Source organism: Urocitellus parryii, chromosome 5 (genome assembly GCF_045843805.1).
Source record: "Urocitellus parryii isolate mUroPar1 chromosome 5, mUroPar1.hap1, whole genome shotgun sequence".
Lineage (NCBI taxonomy): Eukaryota > Metazoa > Chordata > Mammalia > Rodentia > Sciuridae > Urocitellus > Urocitellus parryii.
This window is the reverse complement of record NC_135535.1, coordinates 195,237,658-195,261,621: the sequence shown is the minus strand read 5'-3', so window position 1 is coordinate 195,261,621 and position 23,964 is coordinate 195,237,658. Positions and strand designations below refer to the sequence as shown.

Sequence of the window (23,964 nt, the reverse complement as noted above, 5' to 3'; positions counted from 1 at the left end):
GTTCAGAGAACTGACCACAGGTTGCGGGCGGGATGGTCGGTGGTTGTGGTTTTTAAAACCGCGCGCTGTCCTTGAAACGGAGGCCGCACACAGCTCCATTAGATACCCATCCAGTGCTCTTGATCTATTATTTACAAAGAAAAACCCTTCACTGCCTAAGTGCCCCCGTCTACTTCAGCCTTCCATCTCAACAGCATCAAACAACCTGGTGGGGGGAAAACACAAGACACAACAACTTGTGTTCATCCTAACGTCCCAGGCAAGTCAAATCCTACTTGGATGGAGGAAAAATGGAGAATAACCAGAACACAGAATGTCAGCTAAGGACAAACACAGGAGAGGTTTGCGCTGCAGATCTGACTGTCACTCTCCAGCAGGCGACGCAAGGTTTTGCCATGGTTCTGTAAGAATGGAAGAGGCTTCACCTCAAGGATGGGAAGGGAATGTTTTCAAAACGTATATTTGGTATGAAATTCTTTAATTATCGCATCTGCTCTTTAAGTCGGACTGCATTCCATCTAATTAGTAAGCTTAGATCTCACCTTCATGCTGAACTTTAAACTCTCTGAAGCCAATTAAAAACTATTTAAATGAATATTAAAAGGATTCCTGTGATCATTTCTGACATGAGAGAAAACATGCTTTTCAGCAAAAAATGGGTATACACAGCATGCCTCCATTTCACAAAATATTTGAATTGAGTTGTGCACTTAATCTGTATAATTCTGCCCTTCTTCGATTCTGCCATCCGATGCTTTTCCTTGACCGTTTCATCGTCCTTGTTCAGGCATATCTGCCGCCAATACAGTTTTAACTGCAATTAGAACTGCTTTATTATTCAGTGCTCTTCAATTCTCAATAACTTATTAAGATTTACTGGACGGAAACTGTTTCCTACTTTCATTTCGATACAAGATTGAATTGGGCACATACGTACCAATAAAAGTTGGGATTGAAAAGAAGGAAATTCTTAACAGTTTCCAATTTGATAAGCCAATGCATACTAATGCCACCGTTAAATGCATATTCTTTCTGAGTCGAGGCCTTTGAAATAGCTTTTTGAGAATTAATAAATTATTCTGTTTGCTTATGAAATTAAATGCTCCCATGCAAAGCCGTTGGAATTAACACTACTAAATGTGTTAGGTTACACTAAAGAAATCTTCACAGTATAATTATATCAATGAGTCATTTAACTCACATATATTAATTCAATTTATCTTCATTTTGAACTGTGTGGACTGATGGATTGTCATCATTAGAAATGACAAAACTCCACGCTGCAGGAAAAAAAACAGACCTGCTAATGCTCCGACTTCTCCCACGACCACACACCACTGCCTGCACCAGGGGCCTACAAGCTCTCAAGAGAGGTGTTCTCTGCTAAGGACCAAAGAGTCAGGGCTTCTCTTCAGGATGCTAAAGAGTATCAACTGGACTTGTCCAAACATAATCTATCTAGTATTAGAAAAATCCTGGAAATGCTTTTTGGGGAAATGCTACAAAATGGATTGCCATTTTCCTCAACCACATAACCTCCTGATAAGCATTTCTGATTAAACAGAAACAATTGTGCCACAGCAAACATATTAGCCAAGAGCTCAGCTGGGGATGCTGTTGATAAATAAGACATTACCACGTGAAGCAATTCCAGGATTTCCTTCTCAAAACTCATAGGATTACACAGGGCATTCTTAAGATTTTAACAACCACAAGGCCACGTTTGACCTGTGACCACCAATGGTCAAACTAAACACACCTTGCTGGTCTCAGCCCAGGTTTTGAAAAGCAGAAATGCAGTGGGAAGTTTGAAGGTAACTGGCTGGCTTCACAGTTGATTCTGAGAAGGCTGGCTTTTAGACTCATCTGACTCAAATGCTTAGTTCCCCTCTCCCTCTTAAAAAAAAAAAAAAAAAAATATATATATATATATATATATATTTCTTTGGGCCATCTAGCACAAAAATCCTTTTGTTTGTGAGATCCACAATGACACTGATCTCTAGTGAGGAACAAAGGAAATCACTTAATTTCTTTAAATGCTGGTGGTATAGGAGAGAAGCCACAGAGGTCCCGGGCTTTAGAGAAGTCTGAGAAAAGGCCCAGGGAGTTGCAGTTTCTAAAGTGGGTAAATAAATGGCTGCTCCAGGAAATGTCCCACACCTTCTTCAGGATGAAGATGCTGGCCACGCAGAGGATCCTTCAAGGGAACTCACCCACCAGGCAGTGCAGCCTGCCCAGGCCAGCCCTCCTGGGGAGTGGGCAGGCTCAGGCCCTGGGATGCCACTGACCAGTCCATCAAGTATGGAGGGGAGGGAAGATTAAATAATGTCATCAAGTTGCTTTAGAAGTTGTTGACCTGATGTTAATAGGAAAGTACTGCAAAATAGCATGCTGATGGGCGGGGGCTGAGGCTGAGAATATGTGAATCAGGACTATTATTGTGCCTCTCCGTGCGAGAAGGGACATTTAGGCACCTGCAGGCTGCCCGGATTTCCCTGACCTGGATGGCCAGTGTTTGGGGCTGGTTGTTGGCTATTGAACCAAAAGACTCCTGTCATTCTAGAGGCCTCTAATTAAGTATTGCTGCAACGGCTGCAGCACTATGACAAAAACAAGGGCATGTACTTTTCAGGTCACTGTGACTCTGCCTGAACCAAGAGTTAAAATTCACAAGTGAACTGCAAGGGGAAGGAGGAACAGCCATGACGAACGGAATGCAGGAAGGGGAAACACTCCTACTTCCTGTAAGGAAGGGGACCTGAACATGTAGATACTGGTCAAATTCACCTGCCCTTCCTGCCTCGGATGCTTAGAAGGCATCTCTGTCCCCAGTGGAGAAGCAGCACACTCTGCCAAAGGCCAGCGTCAAGGAGACAGCACAAAAAGATGGACCCCATCCTGAAATTCCTTGGTTCTCATTTTGTGGACTTTGAGCAGTTGTGTTTCATGGGAAGTTCAGAAAGGCTGCCAGGAGAGTCACCCAAATCCAGCAAGCTGGCTTACACTCTACTGAGCCTGAAGACTGCGACATGTGTGTGTTCTCAGGGAAATCAGACACACGCATGCCCACGCCCCAGACTGCCACAGGGAATTCCAGGACTAAGGGGAGGGGGCTTTTTGGATGGCAGGTTCCTTCTGAACCTGGTCAGACACTGGCTGGAGGGAGATTTCACCAAGGTCCAGGACTGGTACTCAATGCCAGGGAAGAACGGGGTGTGTGCACACGTGCGTGAGCGTGCATGCACGTGTGTGAACATGCCTGACTCTCGGGATGACAAAGCAGCCTTTATAAACATGACAGCCTCTACCTCTTTCCCAAGTCCTTGTAAACACACCCAGAGGCTAACATGATGGGCACATCCAGTGAATAATCAAGTAAAATCAAATTATGTCATGCCTTGCCACAGCCACGCCCACTGGCGCACTTGGGGAGCCAGGGACGCGTTCGGCCCAGGCCCAGGAGGAAAGCATGTGGCAATCGCACGCCCAGAGCAGACGGTGAGGCTGGTTCCAAAGCTACCAAGCATCCTCGCAGGCTGGACTGCAGTGTTATTTTTTCAAAACCGTCTTGTTTTTGTCTAGCACGTCTCTTCAAGGAAGTTTAAGAGAGACTCTACTTCTCCTCATCAAATAAAGCCTCACGTGACAACCCGCTTGATAGACAGAAAAACAACCCTGGAGGATCTGGAAGAACTGCCCCTAGGCTGGTTGGTCGGGACTTTGAGCTAACGAATAGGAGGAAGAGGAGGACTAATGGGACCCTGTGTGGTGCACACAGTGGCACCTTCCCGCATCCTCTCCCTAGTGTGCCAGGACATCATTCCCTGATTCTATTCGTATTTATTCAGCAACTATTACACCCCGGCACCGTTCTGGTATCAGGGTTGTATCAGTGACCCAAATGAAGAAGGCTCTGCCCGCACAGAGCCTGAAAGGGACTCAACTACTTAGGACTGTCGACAAGCTCACATGGAGTACCTGGATGGTGTCATTTACTTAAAGTCAACTAACAGAGAACCGAAACCAGTTCCATGACTACTCAGCCTCGTGTTCAACTCACTTTGATTCTTCTGTTCCCTAGAAAATAAAACTGAAAAGCTTGTTTTACTTACCTGCTAGAGTAGAAGCACAAATTTTAATTCCCACCTTTTTTTTTTTTTAAAGAATCTCAATAAATTATGCTGTCAAATCACCTAACCACAAACTGCTGCTTTCACAGATCAGGACATGACGGACTTGGGGAACCTGGGGTTAGCGATCAGGTACCCTTATTTTGATACCACCCGAAACTTAGAGAGCTTCTGGTTAATTTTGTGTGACCTACGCAGTTGGCCAAATTAGTCTATGATTGGGACAGAAATGTTCCTAGCACTCAGGGAGTAAGCACGAATACCAATTAACATGTTAATTTGGATTTCTCCTCTTTGACCCAATGCTTACTACAGGCTTTCTGGTACTTCTATATTTGATTCTAGGGCTTTATAAAATGATATATCAAACTATTGGATCGAACTCTTTAACTTTTTTAGCTGCTTTTCCAACTATAAATTAGGTAAAATATATAGATGTAAGGGTCAAGAATCTACTTGGTCCTCCCCTATAATTTCGAGCCAGTGCTACCTCTACCAAAGATGTGTATATATTACATAGTAAGTTACTGCTGGGTCCTAAGTGTAAACACACAGAACCAATTAAGCATTGGGAAAGTGCACAATAAATGTGGGCTGCAAATATACATATCAAAACACTAGTACTATTAGGATACTTACGGTAGGGGGGGACATTTTGGGGAAAACATATCTTTAAAGAAAAAAAGACTTAGTAGACAATCTCAAAATATCTCAAAGAAAATGCTCGAATCAGAAATTCTTCAAGTATAGTTCCTAAAATTATTAAAAAGCTACTCAGACTGTGATGAGTTAATGAAAAAAGGTATTCGAACCTACTATATATAACTAAAAAATATTCATTTTATTATCTAAAAAGCTACCACTTCCTAAAAACATATTTTTAATCTGATCCAGCTCTATAAGAATTGATTTCTCTAAGAGAAGAGCTTCTTAAATTCAGAGGAAGAAGCCAAGAATTACCATGCTTGTTAAGATGAGGCTGACTAATATTTTTAACGTTTTCTAAACATGCCTCTTGACTGCCATCAACAAGTTAGGGATTTTCAAAATGTAAGCATAGAAAAGCTATTTTCTGTGTGAAATGATTTGTTGTAATCTTCAAGGGAGAGTCACTTTTTAAAACTCTATAAAAATATACACTCTGATCTACACCATGGTTTAATTAGGATAGGAAAAACTATCGGAAAAACACAGGTAGAAGCAGAATGAGCTACACACATTCTTTCAAAAGACAGTCCATGCCAGTGTATCTAAGCCTCTTTTGGTTCCGAAGGCTGGGTGGGAGCTTTAGTTTATGCCCTTGAACCTCACAGGGCCCTCTGCAAGGATACCTAACACATCATCATTCCTGGAATGTTGATACCGCTGGCCCTATTTTACAGATGGCAAAACTGAGGCTCCTGGGGTTAAGGGGTCTAACTTATCCAAGGTCAGAGTTTGTACTCGAGTCTTCTGACCCTAGCCTTGCTCCTCCCAGTCCTTCAAGTCGAGACTACATGGTAGAAATTTAGGGTGGAAAATGCCTGCACAGCAATTCTGAACCTTAAAAAAATAAAAAATAAAAATAGTCCTGCCTCTGCTTAACATGTAACATTCATTAGGCGCGTGTGTGTGTGTGTGTGTGTGTGTGTGTGTGTGTACACTGCAGGGGCAGGGATTGTAGCGGTTCCCTTTGCTAACTGAAGGGACAGTTGGCAAGTATAGCGGCACAATTAGTATAGATAAACCCTCAATAGCCTATCTGCCTTCTGATTTTTAAATAAACAAAGGCTGAATGCTGTAATTAAGATCAGAAGTGCCTCTGAAGGACCATATGGCAAAAGGGAAGTTAAATGAAAAAGTCACCAGCAGGGAATGAGGGGAGTTTGTTATTCCTAACGTGGAAGAAGTGATTTTTAAATGTTTTGAACTCTGGCGCCTGGAGGAAAACAGCAACCTCCCTGCAGAAATGGTGGCTGGGCCAAGGCGGGCAGGCTTGGGAAGGAGGAGAGCGTCCGGCCTGTGGAGAGGCAGGAAAAGCCCCGCTCGCAGGGAACGCCACGTCTGTCCTGCAGGGGGCGCTGCGTGCGCTTCCTGTCCAGGCGGCCCTGGCCCAACCTAAGGATACCGCAAAGCCAGGCCTGCAGACACTGCAGTGTCCAGGCACACTGATGCCTGGAGGTCCCCAGAGTCTTACTCCTTTCTTAATACTCAGAAAACAATGGCATCTCTGTGCTCACAATGGCTTCAGTGTGAGCCCCTCCCCCCCACAATGGCCCCATTCAATCCCCCACCATGAGCGATTGCCCCAAGTTTAACAGCCTGTGTTAGGGGGGCACTGGGCATAAAAGGAGGTGTTTCCAGGTTCAGTGAACACTTTGCATCCATTCATCAGAGAAGGGACAAAAGCAATTCCCCACTTCACCTCGAGCAGGGCCGAGGCTGGGGGCTCCACCGCCTCCACCAAATGAACTTTTCCAGGGTTGAGGGGACCACGCGATGTTCAGGGATGGTTGTGCAAACGTGGTTCCTGATGATTTTTACTTCCAACTAAAGACATCTGCATTAAAAATGGCACGATTTTGTTCCCCAAGAAGAGCCAAGGGAAACATTCTAGTGGGGACTGGGACGGGGGCAAAGGAGAGAAAGGCTCTCAAGTAAAGACCCAAAAGGCCAACAGACGGTCTTAAATGACACTTTATTAGGAAAGGAAGCCACCTCTTTCTTTAAAATTTTTACTGGGGTTCACTGCTATTTTTATTAAGAAATCTAATATTTATTTTGTAGAACTGTTTTAATGACTAAGTACCCAGGCCAGCAACACTTGACCAATGTAGGCTACTTTGTATCACGTGATGGAAAGCCTTGCTACTACCCCAATTAGAAGTGAAATACCCTGATGTCCGACCATGCCTTTCAAGGTTGGAGTAATAGTCCAAAGCCCCCGAGAGCTCTAGCTGGTCAGTAAGGCTCCAATGTGTTTGTTTGGGGTGGGGGACTGCAAAGTTTATATGAAGCACTAAGACTGGAGAGAGAAGTCATCTCTCCCTCCGCAGAGGGACATCCGCCCACCCCTTCACCCTGCCAAGTGGGACTAGTCATCCTCAACACAGCCCATTCCTGACCAACTCTTCAGGCTTTGGCAGGCCCAGCCCAGCTGTCATTCCAGGCCCAGTTTAGCATTACATAATGAGCGCCTGCTCCCATCTCGGGCTGCAAGTCAAAACAAACTTGCTGAACTCAACCCAGGGCACAAGCTTGTTTCCTGGTTACAGGACCTGGGACTGACTGCTAGCAGCAGACCAGAGCTCTTAGTTTCTTTGTTTTTTGAAAGTGGAATATTAGATGAGCTCTTGTACCTGTTCTCATTGTGGCCACCTCTGTCAGGACTGCTCTGACTCCAAGTAGTGGTGATCCAGAGCTTTATCACACACAGTGTCGGTATCAAACCTGTTCTCCAAGGATCGTTTTCACACGTTTCTATGTTGGCATTGTTAACAAAAGCATCCCCAGATACCAGTCCTCTGGGAAAGAAGATGAACTAAATTCCCTGCCAAAGATGGGGTACAAGTTTATCCTTCAAAATACATATTTCAACAGTTATGGCTGTGTTTTCTGTATATCACTAAAAGCACAGTCATTGATTGAAAAGTTCCCAGTACTCTTTACGTCTGAGGACCAGCTCCTGCAGTGGAGATGACCATGGTAATCCTCCTCAGTATCACCAGGAGCCTCCAGATCACATCAACACCCAGGGCACCCGAGAAAAATCAGGATTTCAAGTGGAAAATAAGTGAATTCACACTGAGCGCACTGAATTTCACACTCTAATCCAAGGAAGAGCTTAAAATTAATGGCACTTAACATGAATAGTTTACAAAATTAAACTCTGCCTTACACCAGGAGTGGCAGAGAAAAAAAAAAAACCAATGGAAGAGAAAAATCCGGTTCTCATCTTGAAGCTCTTGCTATGTGGCTATGCAACCGCAGGGTCTCAACATAGCACTCCGCTCTCCCTGAGCCTCAGTTTCCCAGGGTTGGAGAGAAAAACTGAGGAGGGACAGGGCAGAGTCAATTCTCAGATTTTCCAGATTTGGAAAGATTCTACCAACCCACCCACCCACCTCAACTATAGTGAAGAAATGGCCCTGGCCAGGGACAGCTGCTCCAGGGACTGTGTGCATTAACATTTATATTTCACTCAGACATGTCCACTTGCCTGGTCGCCAAGTTATTCTACTTGTCCTGCAACAGAAGCTCAGGCCCAAGGGAATACCTCAGCCCACTTGCACAATGACCTGACCTATTAGGTAACATTTCAATTTACTGCTATCTCCCAGCTATCTACGCAACCAGAAGACAGTCCCAGTTAATCACCCTAGATAATCTTTTTTTTTCCCCCCAATCCTGGAGACGGGAAACTTTTATTAACAAATCAGGATTCTAATTACAAACAGGTACTGCCTAAATTCTAAGGGACTCCATGTTGAATAGCTCTAATTCACAACGCTTCTTAAATTATTTTGTTCTCTCTGTCTAAACTCTAAGAGGCTGGAATGTTCACAGACCCTGAGCTGCCGGCAACCTGGATGCTTCTGGCAGTCGGTTATGTATGGTAGATCTCCGGATAGGAAGAGGGACAGAGCAAAGACTTGATGTTGAAACAGCAAGAATGCAGTGAGAAACCCTAGGGGCGTAGGGGAGAGGACCAAAGGGACACTGGTGGCCAAGCAGAAGCACAGAGTACAGACAGAGAAATGGGCCTCACAGCATCAGGCTGTGTGCGGAACCCTATCCAGGGGAACTCCCAAACTTCAAAGGCGGAATTGGCCACAGACCCATTTTGTCCCACCATCCCAGATAACCACATTTGAACAATGTCCTCTTTATAAGACCGTTCTAAATATGTAGAAGATAGGTGTCTTACTAATAGGACAACTTAGATTTTGTTTTTAATGATAATAAAGGACATATGAACTCCAGGTCAGGATTCCCAACCTGTGTTAAGGCACCGGTGTCAATTTCACTGAAATGTCTATTTGCAGACTTCAAATCTGGGACTTAATGAATTACTAATGGCTTTCCTTGGCAACCTCAAAACCAACTCACACCACCATGGAGAGAGGTCTGAAACCAGAAGCTCTGCAGGTAGTTCCTTCTGGGGACTGCCTCACAGAAGGGCAGACCTCTGTGGGAGACCCACTAGCAGCAGGATACAGCTCAAGACTTCCAGCTAGAAGGCTCTCTTCTGCTCATGCCCTTTCCCCAGCAGAGGAGCACTGGGCCAGGTCCGCAGGCGAACTTACATCACTTCTCTCCAGAAATGGTCAAGAGAACCTACATACCTGTAGGGTCAAGTTCATGGTCTTTGTGATTGATTTTCAGGATCTTGCTCCCCCTGCCTTTCCCGCCTATTCCCAGGCTCTTGCCAACACTGCGGGAGGTGACCGGTCAGAAGTCAGATGGAGAAGCAGGGTCTGAGGACCCAACTGTGGCCCGCTTGGCACCACACCTTGAGTGTCCCTTCACTCCTCATCTGCCAAGCTCGTGAGATGATGCCACCTCGCTTGCCAGAGCCTCTGGTCTAGGAACCAGGCCCCAGCCAGTCAGAGAAGCAGAACAAGGAATCAGAGGGTCCCCCAGCGAGCAACCAGGGGAAAGCCCAGTGGTGCAGAGACATTCCAGATCCAGCTCCACCTGAAGACCACTGGGGCACTGTATTCCTCTGTCCTGGAAGTAGCGTATGGTAAACAACACTGTGGTACACAGCGTCCTCCCCACCCCGATCGCTCCAATTGCCCTGAGAGGGAAGGACAATAGGCGGCTGGCAGATGTGGGAGGGGTAAATCTCACTTCTGAGGCTCTCCCCCCAGAGCTTCCCAGCGCCCCTGCCCGGGGTCCAGATGACATCTATTAAGTTCAGGCACTGCTCCACAAGGGATCTTGGCCTCTGGCTATGAGAAGAATAGCATCAAAAAATTGCTTGCCAACAACCCATAAATTTAAACAAGTCAGGATGGCAAGAGGAGGCTGCCTGGGAAGCATCTCAGAAAAGTCAAAAGCGGGAAGTGGGCCGCCGCCAGCAGCACCTCCAGCGCTGCCATGTCCCTCCCAGACCAGATGCGCCCCCGCAGACTCCCAGACCTCTGTGCTCACGTGACCACTTTCAGCCTTGCAGCAACTGGGTGGGGAGGGGGCGGTGGCAGGGACAGCACATCTGGCTTGACCAGAGGCGTCCAACTCAGACCCCGGCCATCCTCGGTTTTCAGAGGGACAAGGGTGAGGGAGCCACAAGTATGCAAGGGCCCTGATTTTATCAGCACACCAGTGGGGGCCGCTTTGGGCATCCGAGCACAGCCCTAGGAAACCAAGACCCAGCCCCCAGGTCAAAAGAGACCGGGCTTGCTCCTGCCTCAGTGATTCAATCCACACAATGGGAATGACTGCGGCACCGCCAGGCCTCTGCCTCCCCTGCCCTCCCCCTCCCTCCCCCTCCCTCTCCTCCTCACTGAGCCACCACCATGGGCCGCAGAATGCACCCTCCAGGACCACACACTGCAAATACACCCTCATCCTCTCAGTATGCACACCCACTCGCACAAGAGACATCCATTAATAAGTACAAAAAAATGCACGGCTCTCCCCATAGCCGTCTTGGGCACGGCAACCCCCACCCCCTTCACTGGCAACTGCCCCGAACATGGGTTGGTTCTGAATCTGGGCAAAGAGAGAAGTGCGAGTCGAGGGTCCCAGGCATCTGCGCACAGGAGCTCTGCCCCTCAAAGTGGACTCTGGGCTCTGAGTTCTAAGTTTTCGTGGTTCTACCAAGTGGCCCAATTTTTTTTTTTCTTTCGTAATTTGTGGGATCCAAGCGATTTTTGCTGTGGGTGGTAACAAGAGTTGAACTGTTTCTAATTATTTAAAAAACAAAACCACACACACAAAACAAAACAAAGCTCAACATTGCCAACTGCCGAGAGACGCAGAAGCCACAACTTCCGGTAACCAGGACGCCCCCCCCACCCCAGTGATCCTGAACCCGAGGTCTGCAGCCCACGTGTGCGCAGAGCGTCTCCCATGGCTGGGCCACTCACATGCCCCCAAGCGCAGGGTGGCACAACAAGCAGGGAGAGGGGGGGTGTCTCTGGCTTTGGAAGACATTGAGAGCCCCAGGCTGCACAACCTGGTCCCAACAACTGCTCTCAATGGAGCCAAGGACAGAGAAGGAAGGGAGGGAGGAGGCCAGCCATGCTTTCCCTCTCTGAAAATAGGTGCTATCAGATAAGACAAAAACCTCTTGAAGTCAAGCCTGGTACACAGTAAACACTCGGTAAACATTAGCTACTTTCTTTTTTATAAGAATAATTAGAATATCCGCGCACGGTGGCACACACCTGTGATCCCAGCGGCTCGGGAGGCTGAGACAGGAGGATGGTGAGTTGAAAGCCAGCCTCAGCAATGGCGAGGCACTAAGCAACTCAGTGAGACCCTGTCTCAAAATAGGGCTGGGGATGTGGCTCAGTGCTTGAGTGGCCCTGGGTTCAATCCCCGGTACCCCCCCACTCCCAGAAAAAGAAGAAGAAGAATTAGAATAATCCGTGGTTCCCCGTGGTGGAGCTCTAGGGTGAAATAAGAGAACTAATGACAAGCTTCACCCAGCAGCTGAGGGGTAACAGACTGGGTTGTTTTGTTTTAAAGAGACAAGGTCTCCATGTATTGTCCAGGTGTCCTCAAACTTTGGGGCTCAAGTGATCCTCCTGCCTCAGCCTCCCAAGTAGCTGGGACCTCAGAGCCAGGGGTTTTAATAGACGGAGGGAGGGCACTATTAACATTAAACCTGACCACAGCCACCAGCACAGGGTTCAGGTTTCTCTCCTCCTGCTGAGGTGAATTAAAGGTCCAGATGCCAGCCAGTTTGCAGAACTCCATCTGCTGTAGGTGCTCCTGATAAATGAAGGCAGGTACAGTAATTTCCCGAATTTGCAGATGGAACACTCAGGCCTGAGCTGGCTCCATAAGTTGTCACTCAGCAGCTGTGAAACTGAGGCTGAACGCCTGGCGTGCAGATCCCCTGCTCCCAACTGTCCCCTTGGGCAGACCCCAGCCGTAACTGACTTTCCATGGGGGAAGATATTTCCTTTCAAAAAAAGGACTCCCAAGATCTATGACTTCATCACCGATTCTGAAAGGGGGAAATACCAAAATGGAGAGAAAGAACACCCATTGACAGTGTCATTTAAAAGTCTCAGAGAATGCAGGACTTTCTCTGGACACTTCCACGGCGACTCCATGGCTCCATTCCAAATCACATTTAAAAAAAAAAAAAATATCCAGTACCCCTCTACTGACCAACCCTCATTTGCTACCCACCTTGCTAATCACGCCCTGAGGGTGGCGATAACTCCAACTGCAGACAGTCTTTTTTGTTAATGGAATTCTAAGCCCATCAGTTTTCAGCTGGTAGGATGAGAGAATCTTTCACTGTGTTTTTCTAAAGCAAATATTTAGTGCTTTCATCTTTTAGTGCCCTAACATGCAATCTGTCACCAAAATAAGAAAGAAAACAAAAACAAAAAAACACCTTCTCATGCGGGTGTTTGTAGAAATGATATCACGTTTTCGATGTCAATCAGACAAATGGCGAATGTGTTCGGAGTGGAGCTGATCATTTTGCATTCTGCCTTCTAGAGGCGCCTCTGAAAGAATCAAGACCCCACAGTCACACCTGCTCTGCGTACGGGGAGAAGGCCACTGCTGGGCAGCTCTGTCCTGCTAGGTGGCCGGGCTTGGGAAGCTTCATTTAGTGTGTGTGTGTGTGTGTGTGTGTGTGTGTGTGTGTGTGTTTGTGTGTGTGTGTTTAAATGAGAGCCATTCTTCGCCCACTGGGAGGACACCCCCCAACAGAAACCTGTTGCCAGACAACGGCCGTTTCCTATCATCAACTGTCCCTCCTCCAGGTCACCAGGGATGCTCTCCCTGAACCACATGCCAGATTCCCTCAGCCCAGCAAGGGCGAGGCAGGCCCCGGGGCCCAGGTGGGAAAGCTGGGTGAGAATGCTTTCTCCTGCTTCCTAGTGATTTAGATGCCACCAAGCAAGCAGAAGAGCTGCCACTGTGATCTGGAGGCCACCTCTGCTCCCCTCCCCTACCACTCCCCACCCCCACAATCTCTGCCTGGGTCACTGCTCTTAACTTCTCAACTGGCTGCAATGGCAGGTCTCCAACCAATTACCAAGACAGGGATTAGATTGCACAAGAATTTACATGTGTGTGACTGCTGTTACCTTGAACAGCAAAACGCATGGCAGAAGCATCCTCTTCAGTTCACTTGAGCGTGACACTCTGAGCTGGGGACCTTGCAGGTCACCTCTCATCATTTCCCAAGAGGATGACAAGAGGATCCTCCCCCAAACATACATTCCTGCATTTCCCTTTTCTCTAGCAAGGCCCAAGTTCTGATCAACAGGACAGGAAAGGGAGACTCTGGCCTCCCAAGCACGTGCCAGCTTGTTCCAGAGTCTGGGCGGGGATGGAATGCACCAGGATTGGGAGAGCGACTCCAGTGCCCCTAATCTCCAAACTCCTGGTTTCATCTAAGTGATGGGACAAGTGACGACAGCCTGGGAGAACCAAGCTGGGTCAACAAAATCTACAGATTGCATTCCATCTTCGTTGTAGCCACCATGCCCAAACCCGGGTGACCTGCCCTGCATCTCTGAAGAATAATCTAGATAATTCAAAGCAGAGTGCTCCAAAACACATTTCACGTCCCTTGCGGCCTCTGGGGTCAGCAATCACATATCACCTTCACTAATTATGTTTTTAGTTGGCCACCATCAGCAAAGCTAATTGCAGAATGAGGTTTAATTCTCCGAACTCCACAAGGTGGCCCTGAGCATTCCAGGCATAGAGGTAAGAACAGCTCAGAATGAGGCATGGAAAATCCCAGCAAGAATTGTCCACAACTGACTAGCTGGCAGCCCAAACAGCAGAGTGCAGGGAGGTGTCGCTGTTCTATGCGCTGCGTATGGCGCAGGAGATAGTTACACAAACACCTGTGAAAATTCATAGAAATGTAAAGCAAAAGAAAAAGTCACTTTTACTGTAAGGTATATCTTAAAATGATATTTTTTTAAAAATCCCACCTCTCAAAAGAAACCTTGACCTCAAACCGTAAATGAGTGTACGTAATGAGTGTAAATCCAACAAGCACACAGCTGCAGACGCCAATCCAAGAGCCACTGAACCTAGTGTGAGTGTATTTTGCTGTCTTAAGCAGGACACAGCCCAAGAGAAACTGGTGTCCTCTTCGACACAAACACATCCATACGCAGTGTGGGCCAAAGCCCATGGCAGACACCACGGTCCACACCAAGAGGCAGAGCAGGAGATGACGCACCTCCCCTCCCGCCAGCCTCCCTCTCGCCTCGGCACACCTTTCTCATGGGTTTTTGTGAAACTGGCAACAGCAAAGAAACTTGTCCAACAGACAGGGCTGTGACAACCAATGACCTGGACGTCCCTCTGAGTGGTTACAAGTTTCTTCCACTTTCTACTTGAGGGCTTTCTAATTTTCCAGGGGAAAGGAGGACTTCTCACCTGTCACCCTGGCACCAGACAAAACAGGGGCCTACCAGAAACCCAAGGGGCAGGAGCAGGGCCGAGCAGTACTGACCGAGAGCCTCCATAGTCCCGCTGGACCCATCCAGTAGATCAAGTTCAATCTAGTGCCATCTCACACCAACTCCTAAGCGGCTGCCACCAAGGACAGGGTGGCCATGGGGGAGGCCAGAGAAGCTTGACAGGCCGGGTGACCAGGGGCTTGGGAAATGAAAACAGCGGGCTAACCATGTGTCCTTCAGTTACCCCAGAGTTCTTCCCACTCCCCTTGACTCTCATTTCTTCTTTCTCTGGTGTCCTTTGTTCCTTCCTTGTCCCCACCCAAGGTTCTGAAAGGAACTAGCTTTTCCGAAACAGAAACTTTCTCTCTGAGCACAAAGGGGCCTAATGTAGACCTTCCCAGGAACCGCTCTGGTCTCCTACGGCTCTGGCCACCGAGGCTGACCTGAGCTCACTCAGAGTGGCCTGGCCAGGGGCAGAGGGGCACTCAGAGGAGCACACCCCGCACCAGAAGGTTCTGAGAAGTTAAAATTGTGTGGCTGTCCAGAGGTCACCTCTTTCCTCATTGTCAGCCCAAGTACAGAGGATCAGACGTTGATGAGGAAGGACGGCCATCGTGGGGACTGTATTCCACCACCATGCTTCCTAAACTGGGGGGAAGAAAAACAGGTTTGAAATAGCCTTTCAGAGTAATAAATGACAGGAAAAACTGGGACGTATCGATAAAGCATGAAAGGGGATGTATCTCCCTGTAGAGTCTCCTGCTAAACGAGCACTAGTTGATGCCGTTAAGGTTCACAGGACACACGGATGAGGAAAGATTGAAGACTAGGACCTCCACATTGCATTGCTCATGTAAGAATGACAACTGCCCTTAATAAAAATGAATTCACTAGATACCAGAGTCTGGGCTGAGACATGGTTCCCCGTTTCCAAATCCTGAATACCAACCTCTCTGACATGATTGAAGGGATCAGTAATAGATCAGGACTGCCCAGAGCTGCCACACCAGAGAGGCCAACCGACAGGACGGCATGAGAGCCACCGTGGAAAGCACACACCGGCCCCAGGTCCTGACCTCACATCTTCATGTTGGGGGCCTGACTGGGGAGAGTCGTAAGGCCAATTTACTAAAAGCCAACCTGTCACCTTATGGGATTTACAAAAGGGGAGGATGCAAAACAGTAGGTTGTGTGAATGACAACATGCCACACACCAGAGGCCTAAGGCCTAAGGCTTCTCTCCTGATGACCTTTGTCACATGGATGCAAAGAAAAATCTGTGACTCACAAAGAATGGGGAAAATGGACAGGGCTGAGATAAGAGCCAAGGATACCGCCCGTGGCAGGTTCTGGGTGGGCCCACCAGGCCGGCACTCGGGGCAGGACAGCATCGCCATCTCCCTCCAACAGTGCTCAGAAGACCCCTCTGCACACTGCATCTCCGACCTAGTGCACGGAGCGAGGCGACCAGCACTCACAGGGGCCTCTCTTCAGTCCACGGAATGGCAAACACAGAAACAGGCCTCGGATCCCCTCCCTGTCTGGTCCGTGCCTGATAAGTCGGGTGGAACTACGGGGTGCTCCCCAGTCACGGGGAACGTGAACTCACTGAGGCCTTGGAAGCACACAGCTGGGTCCTGTAGGACACTTACACCACTGGAGCAGCTGGAGAGAACCCACGCGCTCACTTAAACTTACAGGAAGCTTTGCAAACAGAGAATGTCCCGCTGGCTGTCCCCCACAATGAGCGCAGGGGAGGGGGAGTTTTGCTGGTCCACTTTTTCACAGAACGACCCAAGGAAGCCCTGGCCACATACATCATGAGAGTATGATAGAACGTTCCAGAGCACACTGTCTTCCCTATTTCCAACTCACACCCTCTGGCCACAACACTGTGACAGCAGAACGTGGAGGATGGTCTGTTTGCTTTGGGGCAAGGGCCAAGCGCCTTAAGGGGTGACCAATTCTAGAGTGGACAACCACTGAAGCTTCAGGAAGAGTCCTCCTGGTTTACCGGGGAACGTGTTTCTGTTAGAGAGAGATGGAAAACAAGTACACTACAGGAGCCAACCTATGGCTCTGCCCTTCACAGGTGCTCTTGCTGTGCTCACCCGACTTCTCTACTGGGGGGGAGACAAGCTGAAAGTTTTAACTTGGTGGAACCCTGGCTAACCCAGAGCCATAATGCAGGGATTTACACATTAGCAAAAACTTCCTTTATTGTGCACTATGTTGTGTAAATCCAGATTTTCCATACATAACATGTACTGAGAAATAAAGTAACCAGGAAATGAAGTAATATCTATATTTGTTTCAAATGACTAACAAGCAAAAATAAAACTCTGGCCATAATACCATGCTTTTTAGAAATCAGACATATAATAAGCCACAGATTTATAGGATGTGGTCTAATAAACCTAAGAAAAGTTTCATTTCCTCTCACCAAACTGGTTAACTCCCTGTCTATGTGACTAGCTTTGCAAATTTAGCAGAAGTCTCTTTTTCCCCTTCAATTTATAGGCTGAGCGGTTAATGAGCAAGTAGCAGCAATAATGCGCCCCCTTCTGAACATGCCCACATGTCCTGTTTGCACGCACACACACACCCCTCCCCAACACTGGCAAAGGGGCAGGTCGACGGCAACAACCAAAAAATCCAAAGGGGCAGGGTACCATCTTGCTAATCCCCAGCCCCTGCTCAGGAAAAGTTCACAGAACCCCCAAAGAGGAAGGAAGCAGGGAATAAGGGAAGGGCTGGACAAAGAACTTTTTAAAAGTTTGTTTGCAAGTATTTCAGTGGAAATGGTATTGACTAAGCAATTACAGGAAAAAAACATTTTCTTTCTTATCTGAATGTAGCTATGCCATGGGTCACACCCTATTATTGTCACTATTCAGCACGTTAATAGCCCCAATGCAATGACTTTGTGTGGCTAGCTTTAAAATGTACATGAATAGCTAACTAAAAAGAGGTGACTCATGCCTGCCCAGGTGGGTGTTGACTTTCTTAGTCATATTTACTAGACTAGTCCATAACCTGCTGAAGGGTTAGGACCAAGCTGAACTACAAAGAAAGAGGGACAAGGGACAAGGAGTTTCAAACAGGGATGGGGCACAAGGTATCTCCCAGCGTGAGATTGGAAACTACAAACTTGGATATCCCAAATCAAAAGTTCTCCCCCAGCTCCCAAGGGGGTCAGGTGCCAAAGAGGACAAAGGTATTCTCCATTAGCAAGTGCAGGATGGCTGGCTGAGGGGAAGGCCCTGGACCATGGACAACAGCCATGGTCTTTCATTAACAGCATTTTATGGTCTGCATTCTCTGACTGTGTGATCTTAGGCAAGTTGCTTAATCCCTCTGTGGCTCAGTTATCTTGTTTGCAAAAGGAATAATTACAGAGCCTCCCCTTCCTGGGGCCGTTGTCAGGTTATGAACAGTTTCTAGGAGAGCCTGGCTGAGGTACCGGGTAGAGCAGGCCTGGCTGGGATGCCACTGCCACCCCTCTTACACACAGGGCACTGCATTGCGAAGCAAGCTCCTTGCCGCAGAGGCAGCAGACACTGGGCTCACACCCGGTTCTCCTGAGCGCCAATCCCATGTGGCTTCCCCAGAGCCTCTTCCAGCCCACTCATGCTTCAGACTGGGAATTTCACACTCCAGCAAAATCCCCCAAGTAGCAAGTACTAGGAATGCTAGATCTGAATCCCCTGGAAACCATATGGACAGAAACACACAGGCGATCGCCCACCCCATGTGTGGGATTCCCTGAGAACCCTGATGGTCCACACTGGCTCTGTCCCCAAGCACCCACTTTATGTGCAGCCCATGAAGGGGGGAAACTGAGGCACGGAGCAGTCCGGTACCTTGGCCAAGCTGGTCGGGTCTGTGCGTGACTTCTGTGCCTGGCCTACTCACAGTTCCATGGATCTAGACCTAATCCTGGAAACGTGGTGTTCTGGCACCTGCCTGGGAGATGTTTCTCTGTTCCAAGGACAAGACTGATAAATGCTCATGGCCACTGGCGCCAGGGATCTAATCGGCCCCTGCAGATCTGGAGTTATAAGGAAGAAAGCAGGCTTTCTGTTTCGGTTTCCTCAAACTCGACATGGGCGCCTGGTTCTCCTTTATCTACCTCCTAACTCTGACCAAAGATTAATGAGTGACCACTTGCCAGGTCCTGGTGGAGGGAGAGCCATAGCCTCAGCTGTCAATGCTCACTAAAGGCTGACCAGGGGCAGGCCGTCCAAGAAAAGCCGTCCACTGACCACGGCTACTGCACAAGGGCTGAATATGTACATGTACCCAGGGTCAGCAGGGCACAGGCATGGTCCAAGGGCAGGGCAGAGGTGAGACAGTACCCTGTCATCCCATCTGGAGGGATCAGGGAAGGTTTAGAACAAAGGGTTTCCACAGGACACCAATGCATAGAGTTACTGACCAGAATTGATACCCATTCTGGTATCAGAAAAGCGTTCTCAGTGCCATGGCAACCAGATGAGGATAAAACGGCAACACTATTAAGTTACAATCCTACTTTTAGAGTTTTTAAAGTTTACGCACATGAAATGATAAGGGGAAAAATGCACCCAAATATCAATAGATTATCAATAGATGATAAGTAAGAGCATGGATGTTTACATTTTCTTTGCTTTTTTCATGCTTTGAAGTTCTCTTGAATACTTAAGACTCCAACTACAGCAAGCTCTTAAGACAACTGACTGCACACCTCTCTCTGAAGGTAAGACATATGCACACTACCTGCCGGAGAAAGCACAATGACTGTCCCAGCAGCCTTAACACATAGCACAGCACTCGGCACTGAGTAGGGATATAATAACTGTTTTTACTTGTGTGTGTGTGTGTGTGTGTGTGTGTGTGTGTGTATGTGTGTGTGTGTGGTGCTGGGGATTAGAACCCAGGGCCTTGTGTGTAAGAGGCGAGCACTCTACCAACTGAGCTGTATCCACAGCCCACAATAACTGTTTTTAAAGGATAGACAGTTCACTAATTGGCTCATGAATATTCACTTTTCTTTAAAAGAAAAACTAACATTAGTACTAAGTCATTTGCTGTTTCAGGGTTACTTTAAATTTTTTTATCTGCATTGACTTTTGCTTTCCTGAAGATAAAAGCATGTTCTAGATGTTCTTTTCTTTGGGACTACTAATTTGAAGAGAACTGTCACTCCCAAGCACAGAACAGTGTGGGGTATTGACACTGTATTGAATTATTTAAAGGAAATTCACAATGCTTCCTGTCCTTGGAGAGCAACATCTGTGAGAAGCGCCATTCACATCCGCCTCCAGTAGGAATCCTTGCGGAGGAGTGAGCATTTCTCAGCACCCTGAATTTTAAAAGGAAATCTATAATTTCTACATCACTAATAACAGAGGCAACGCTCAGGTGAGAGCTTCCTTCTCCTGGCAGCCGTGAGGAGCCCAGGAAATTCCTTCCCGGGGGCCAGGTTTCAGGGGACAGTGCGCTCATCACTCCCAAAGCCCTCGGGGACGCTGAGTCCTGTCACGTGCCTTTACGGAGCAGGCAGGCACCCTGAGCTCGCGGTGGCACCCCCCTCACCCCGCCCTTGTAAACCGGCCTTTTTACGGGACAACATCCCTGTAGCAGACAGCACACCAGACATCGTGGCACCTGACATGACAGTGGCCCGGGCCGGTGGCGGAGGGATGGCCCTGCCCTAGTGCAGGTGAACTCTGGATGGGCAGTTTCATTGCAGAGCTGGCTCATCTCATACCGTCATTCTGCTCCCAGACGTACCTCCAAACACCAGGGCTCCCCAACCTTTTGTAAGGAGTGGCTCCTTTTCATGTCCCTGAAGACTTGAGTGCTGACAGTGAAGTCTGAGGGGGGGTAGAAGTGCTGACAGTCATGTCCCTGAGTGCAGCAAGGGAGGGGGCTCTGCTGCCAGGAAGAAAGGGGAACAGAGTAAGGCTCGGGAGGGAGGGAGGGGACGCGGTCCCCGCGGCACAGCCCCAGCCTGACTGCCTACCCTACCCATGATTCTCTAGAAGCTCCTAATGACCAGGGCGATCGTTCCCAGCGTGAACCCAAAACTCTTCCACCTCCCTGCCCTTCGGACGGAGGTCCCACCGAGGACCAATGCGACCTCCTCCATGCAGCCTTCCCACCGTCCCCAGCCCTCCCACCCGACAGACAGGGCCACTCCCTCCGGGGCCTCAGGGAGCCTCCCGGCCACAGCCCCATTAACTTACCTTCCCGATTCTTCTGTTAGTCTGAACTATGTGATAGGCTGATATTTCTGCCCCCCCAAACACAGTAATTTACAAATGGCTGCATTCGACACTCTGTTTGGGAATCTTGTCTATTTTAACACCTATTCTTCCGCCAGACTCTTAGTCTCTGGAAAGAAGCAACGGCACCACCATCCCTGGACCCCTCACAAGATCAGGCACCCGTGCCTGGAGTCCTCAAATTTCCACCCATTGGAGACCAGCCCAGGCACCTCCACGTGCTGTCCTGCCTCCTCTACCTAGAGCCTCCACGGAAGCTGTTTATTCTCTTTCCATCAGTCCTCAGCCACTCTTCCAGAGAGGAGTGTGGTGCCCATCTTACAGAGGGGGAAACTGACTCAGAGACGCTAAGGAGCATGCCCAAGGTCACAGAGCTAGTAAATGGCAGAGGGTGCACGAGGACCATGTTTCAGTCAACTCAGGTATGACAGCTATGTGCACCCGTCTGCTTTGCAGATGTTGATTGCATAGGCAGGGCAGAGAATTCAGGGGTATGATTTAGGGGTGCAAAGAACAACCTGGGGCCCGAGTAGGGCTACTTCACAAACAAGAAATAGCATTCTAATTTTCTTTTTTAAGAAGCCAATGTCTATGCCCTGGATGCTCTTCATAAAAGATATATGCCTTCTCTTTTATGCTTTTTATGATTTTTACATGAAGGAAAATCCCATCAACAATTTTTTTTCACCCTCCTTAATTCTCAATAATAATAATAATTCAAGACTAAGAATATAAGGTGGAGTACAATGCTTAACAACTTCCGTGCTCTGATATTCACTATCAGAATGAATGTGGTGGGTACAGATGATTCTGGAAGATAGGGAATCAAAGAAAACAAAGGACAGATCTCTAAAATAGCAGGCACAATTCTGGAACAGTTTCCAGTGTGCCTTGAGTTTTTCCAGGTGAATTAAAACCATCCATAGGCAAACTGAGCTTCCCAAATGGGAAGGGGCTGCTCTGCCTGAGAACTGGACCTCTCAGGGCCAGGCTGCAGCTGAGCACCAGAGGGAGCAGGCGCCCTGCCCCGTGGGCTCCCACCCCCATCTGGGACGCACAGACCCCCGCCCGCCTCTCTGCACAGCACTCACTGGTACCCAGACTTGAGTCATGAGTCCGTGTAGGGACCAGCCCACTTTATGACAGGGGTGATCCCACTCCGCCTAGTCACAGCAGTGACTCACCTTCAAGGCAACATGATTTTCCCTCCTACTGTTTCTAGAAGGAAGCAGGAACACCAGGGTTCAATCTTTGCCTACCTGCTCTGTGTTCTAACACAATGCTGGGGGAGTAAAGAACGGCTTCCAAGGATAAGTGCAAGGATCGCAGGGACCTCCTCATCTTGACCATCCCAAGCTACTTCCTGCACTCTCACTAGGACCTGTGCCTTATGAGGAAATGGGCATGTACGCATGCCACAGTAGAGACCTAGATACTCTTATCTAGGAACCTGGGAACCTTGGAGCCCAATTTTTAAGTCACAATCAGTAACCCTACCAGCTTTGAACTTGGAGGATTTGCCTTATCCCCATCTTCTCTAATGGGCCTACCCTGCTTTTCTCTATATTTTGATATCTGTAATTATTCATTTCTAATCCTACTGCAGAACGCAAAGTCTTAAGAAACATTAAACTTCAGGGTGTATAAAAGGTCTTATATAAACTATTTGAATGTATACATGAATATAAAATCATTTTACACCATGAGAGCCATAACTAAGTCTCCTCTGAAGAACATGAAATTGTACATGAGATTCTGAAGATTGACAGTTTCACGTCCGAGTCTTCTCAGCAGCCATTCATAACTATTCTGGAAATTCCTCATTATTTAGAAGTCCCCACCCTGACTCCTAGGCTGAGGTGGGTGTAGACATCTCCCCCAGCTCTAGCTGTAGAGCAGCTAACTTGATCCAAGGACAGGTGGCACACTGCAGCCTCTTATCAAAGGCACTAGTCCAGAATCAAGGTCACAGACATGGCGGGAGATAAGATCTCTCTGGACTTGAGCAAACCTCTATGCAATGAAGCCAACGTGGAGGACAGCAGAGCCAAGAGCTGGTAGAAAGTGGTCCTGGTACAGAAGGCCCTGGGCCTGGTCATGCCTGACAGGTCTCCTACCTCCTACCTCCCAGTTATGGATCAACACACTTATTTTCTCAGACTAGTTTGATATGGGTTTGGAGATAGAAGAATTAGGAGTAAACAGTCCAGTCACCTTCGTCTGACTGGCCATCTGTGAGCCAAGTGGTAACGTGGAAAACACTGGAGATGTTCCAGAGAAGGAAGGCCACAGGGGTCCTGCTCCGGGCACAATGGCAGGACTGCAGCAGATATTTGGTACTTGGTGACGAATGAATGTACCTTGCGACCAGGCTCCAGAAATGGGGGAGAGGGACTTGGCATCCACAGATCTGCTGGAACTACCCTGAAAGCTATCAAAGAACTGGCAGCACTTGCCCTAGTTCAAAAAGTAGGTGCAGCCGGGAGCAGTGGTGCACACCTGTAATCCCAGAGACTAGGGAGGCTGAGGCAGAAGGATTCCAAGTTCAAAGCCAGCCTCAGCAACTTAGTGAGGCTCTGAGCAACTTAGAGACTTAGTCTCAAAATAAAACTAAGTAAATATAAAGGGCTGAGGTTGTGGCTCTAGGTTCAGTCCCAACAACAAAAACAAAGAGGGTCCTTAATGCGTATGTTACTGGGAGGGTGTTTTGGATGAGTTTAACACTTGAATGAGCTGAGTAAAGCAGACTGGCCTCCCTATGTGGATGGCCCCATCCAATCAATTGAAGGCCCAAGAAGAGACTTTCAAGGTTGACGCCATAATGGAGGGGAACGTCAGTTTCTTCCTGACTGAGACGCCATCTCTCTCCCCAGCTCTCCTAGTTCTCAGATCCTGGGACTTCTCAGCCTGCACAGCTGGGCAAGCCTATCCCTCAGGTTAGGCCCCTTTTGGCATAGCCAC

At 48.1% G+C, this 23,964-nt stretch overlaps 1 protein-coding gene across 19 annotated transcripts in view; it reads right to left on the bottom strand.

Moving 5' to 3' along the window:
• Tcf7l2 (transcription factor 7 like 2) overlaps nucleotides 1-23,964 on the bottom strand; it is a 186,505-nt gene that overhangs the window by 49,040 nt on the left and 113,501 nt on the right. The window contains exon 6 of one of the 19 annotated variants that reach the window (XM_026389098.2): nucleotides 20,510-20,653. The exons of 17 other annotated variants lie outside the window; for them this stretch is intronic. In XM_026389098.2, coding sequence (XP_026244883.1) covers nucleotides 20,510-20,653 — 144 coding nt within the window. The remainder of the gene's footprint in view (nucleotides 1-20,509; nucleotides 20,654-23,964) is intronic. One more of the 19 variants, XM_026389109.2, reaches the window with a different exon arrangement.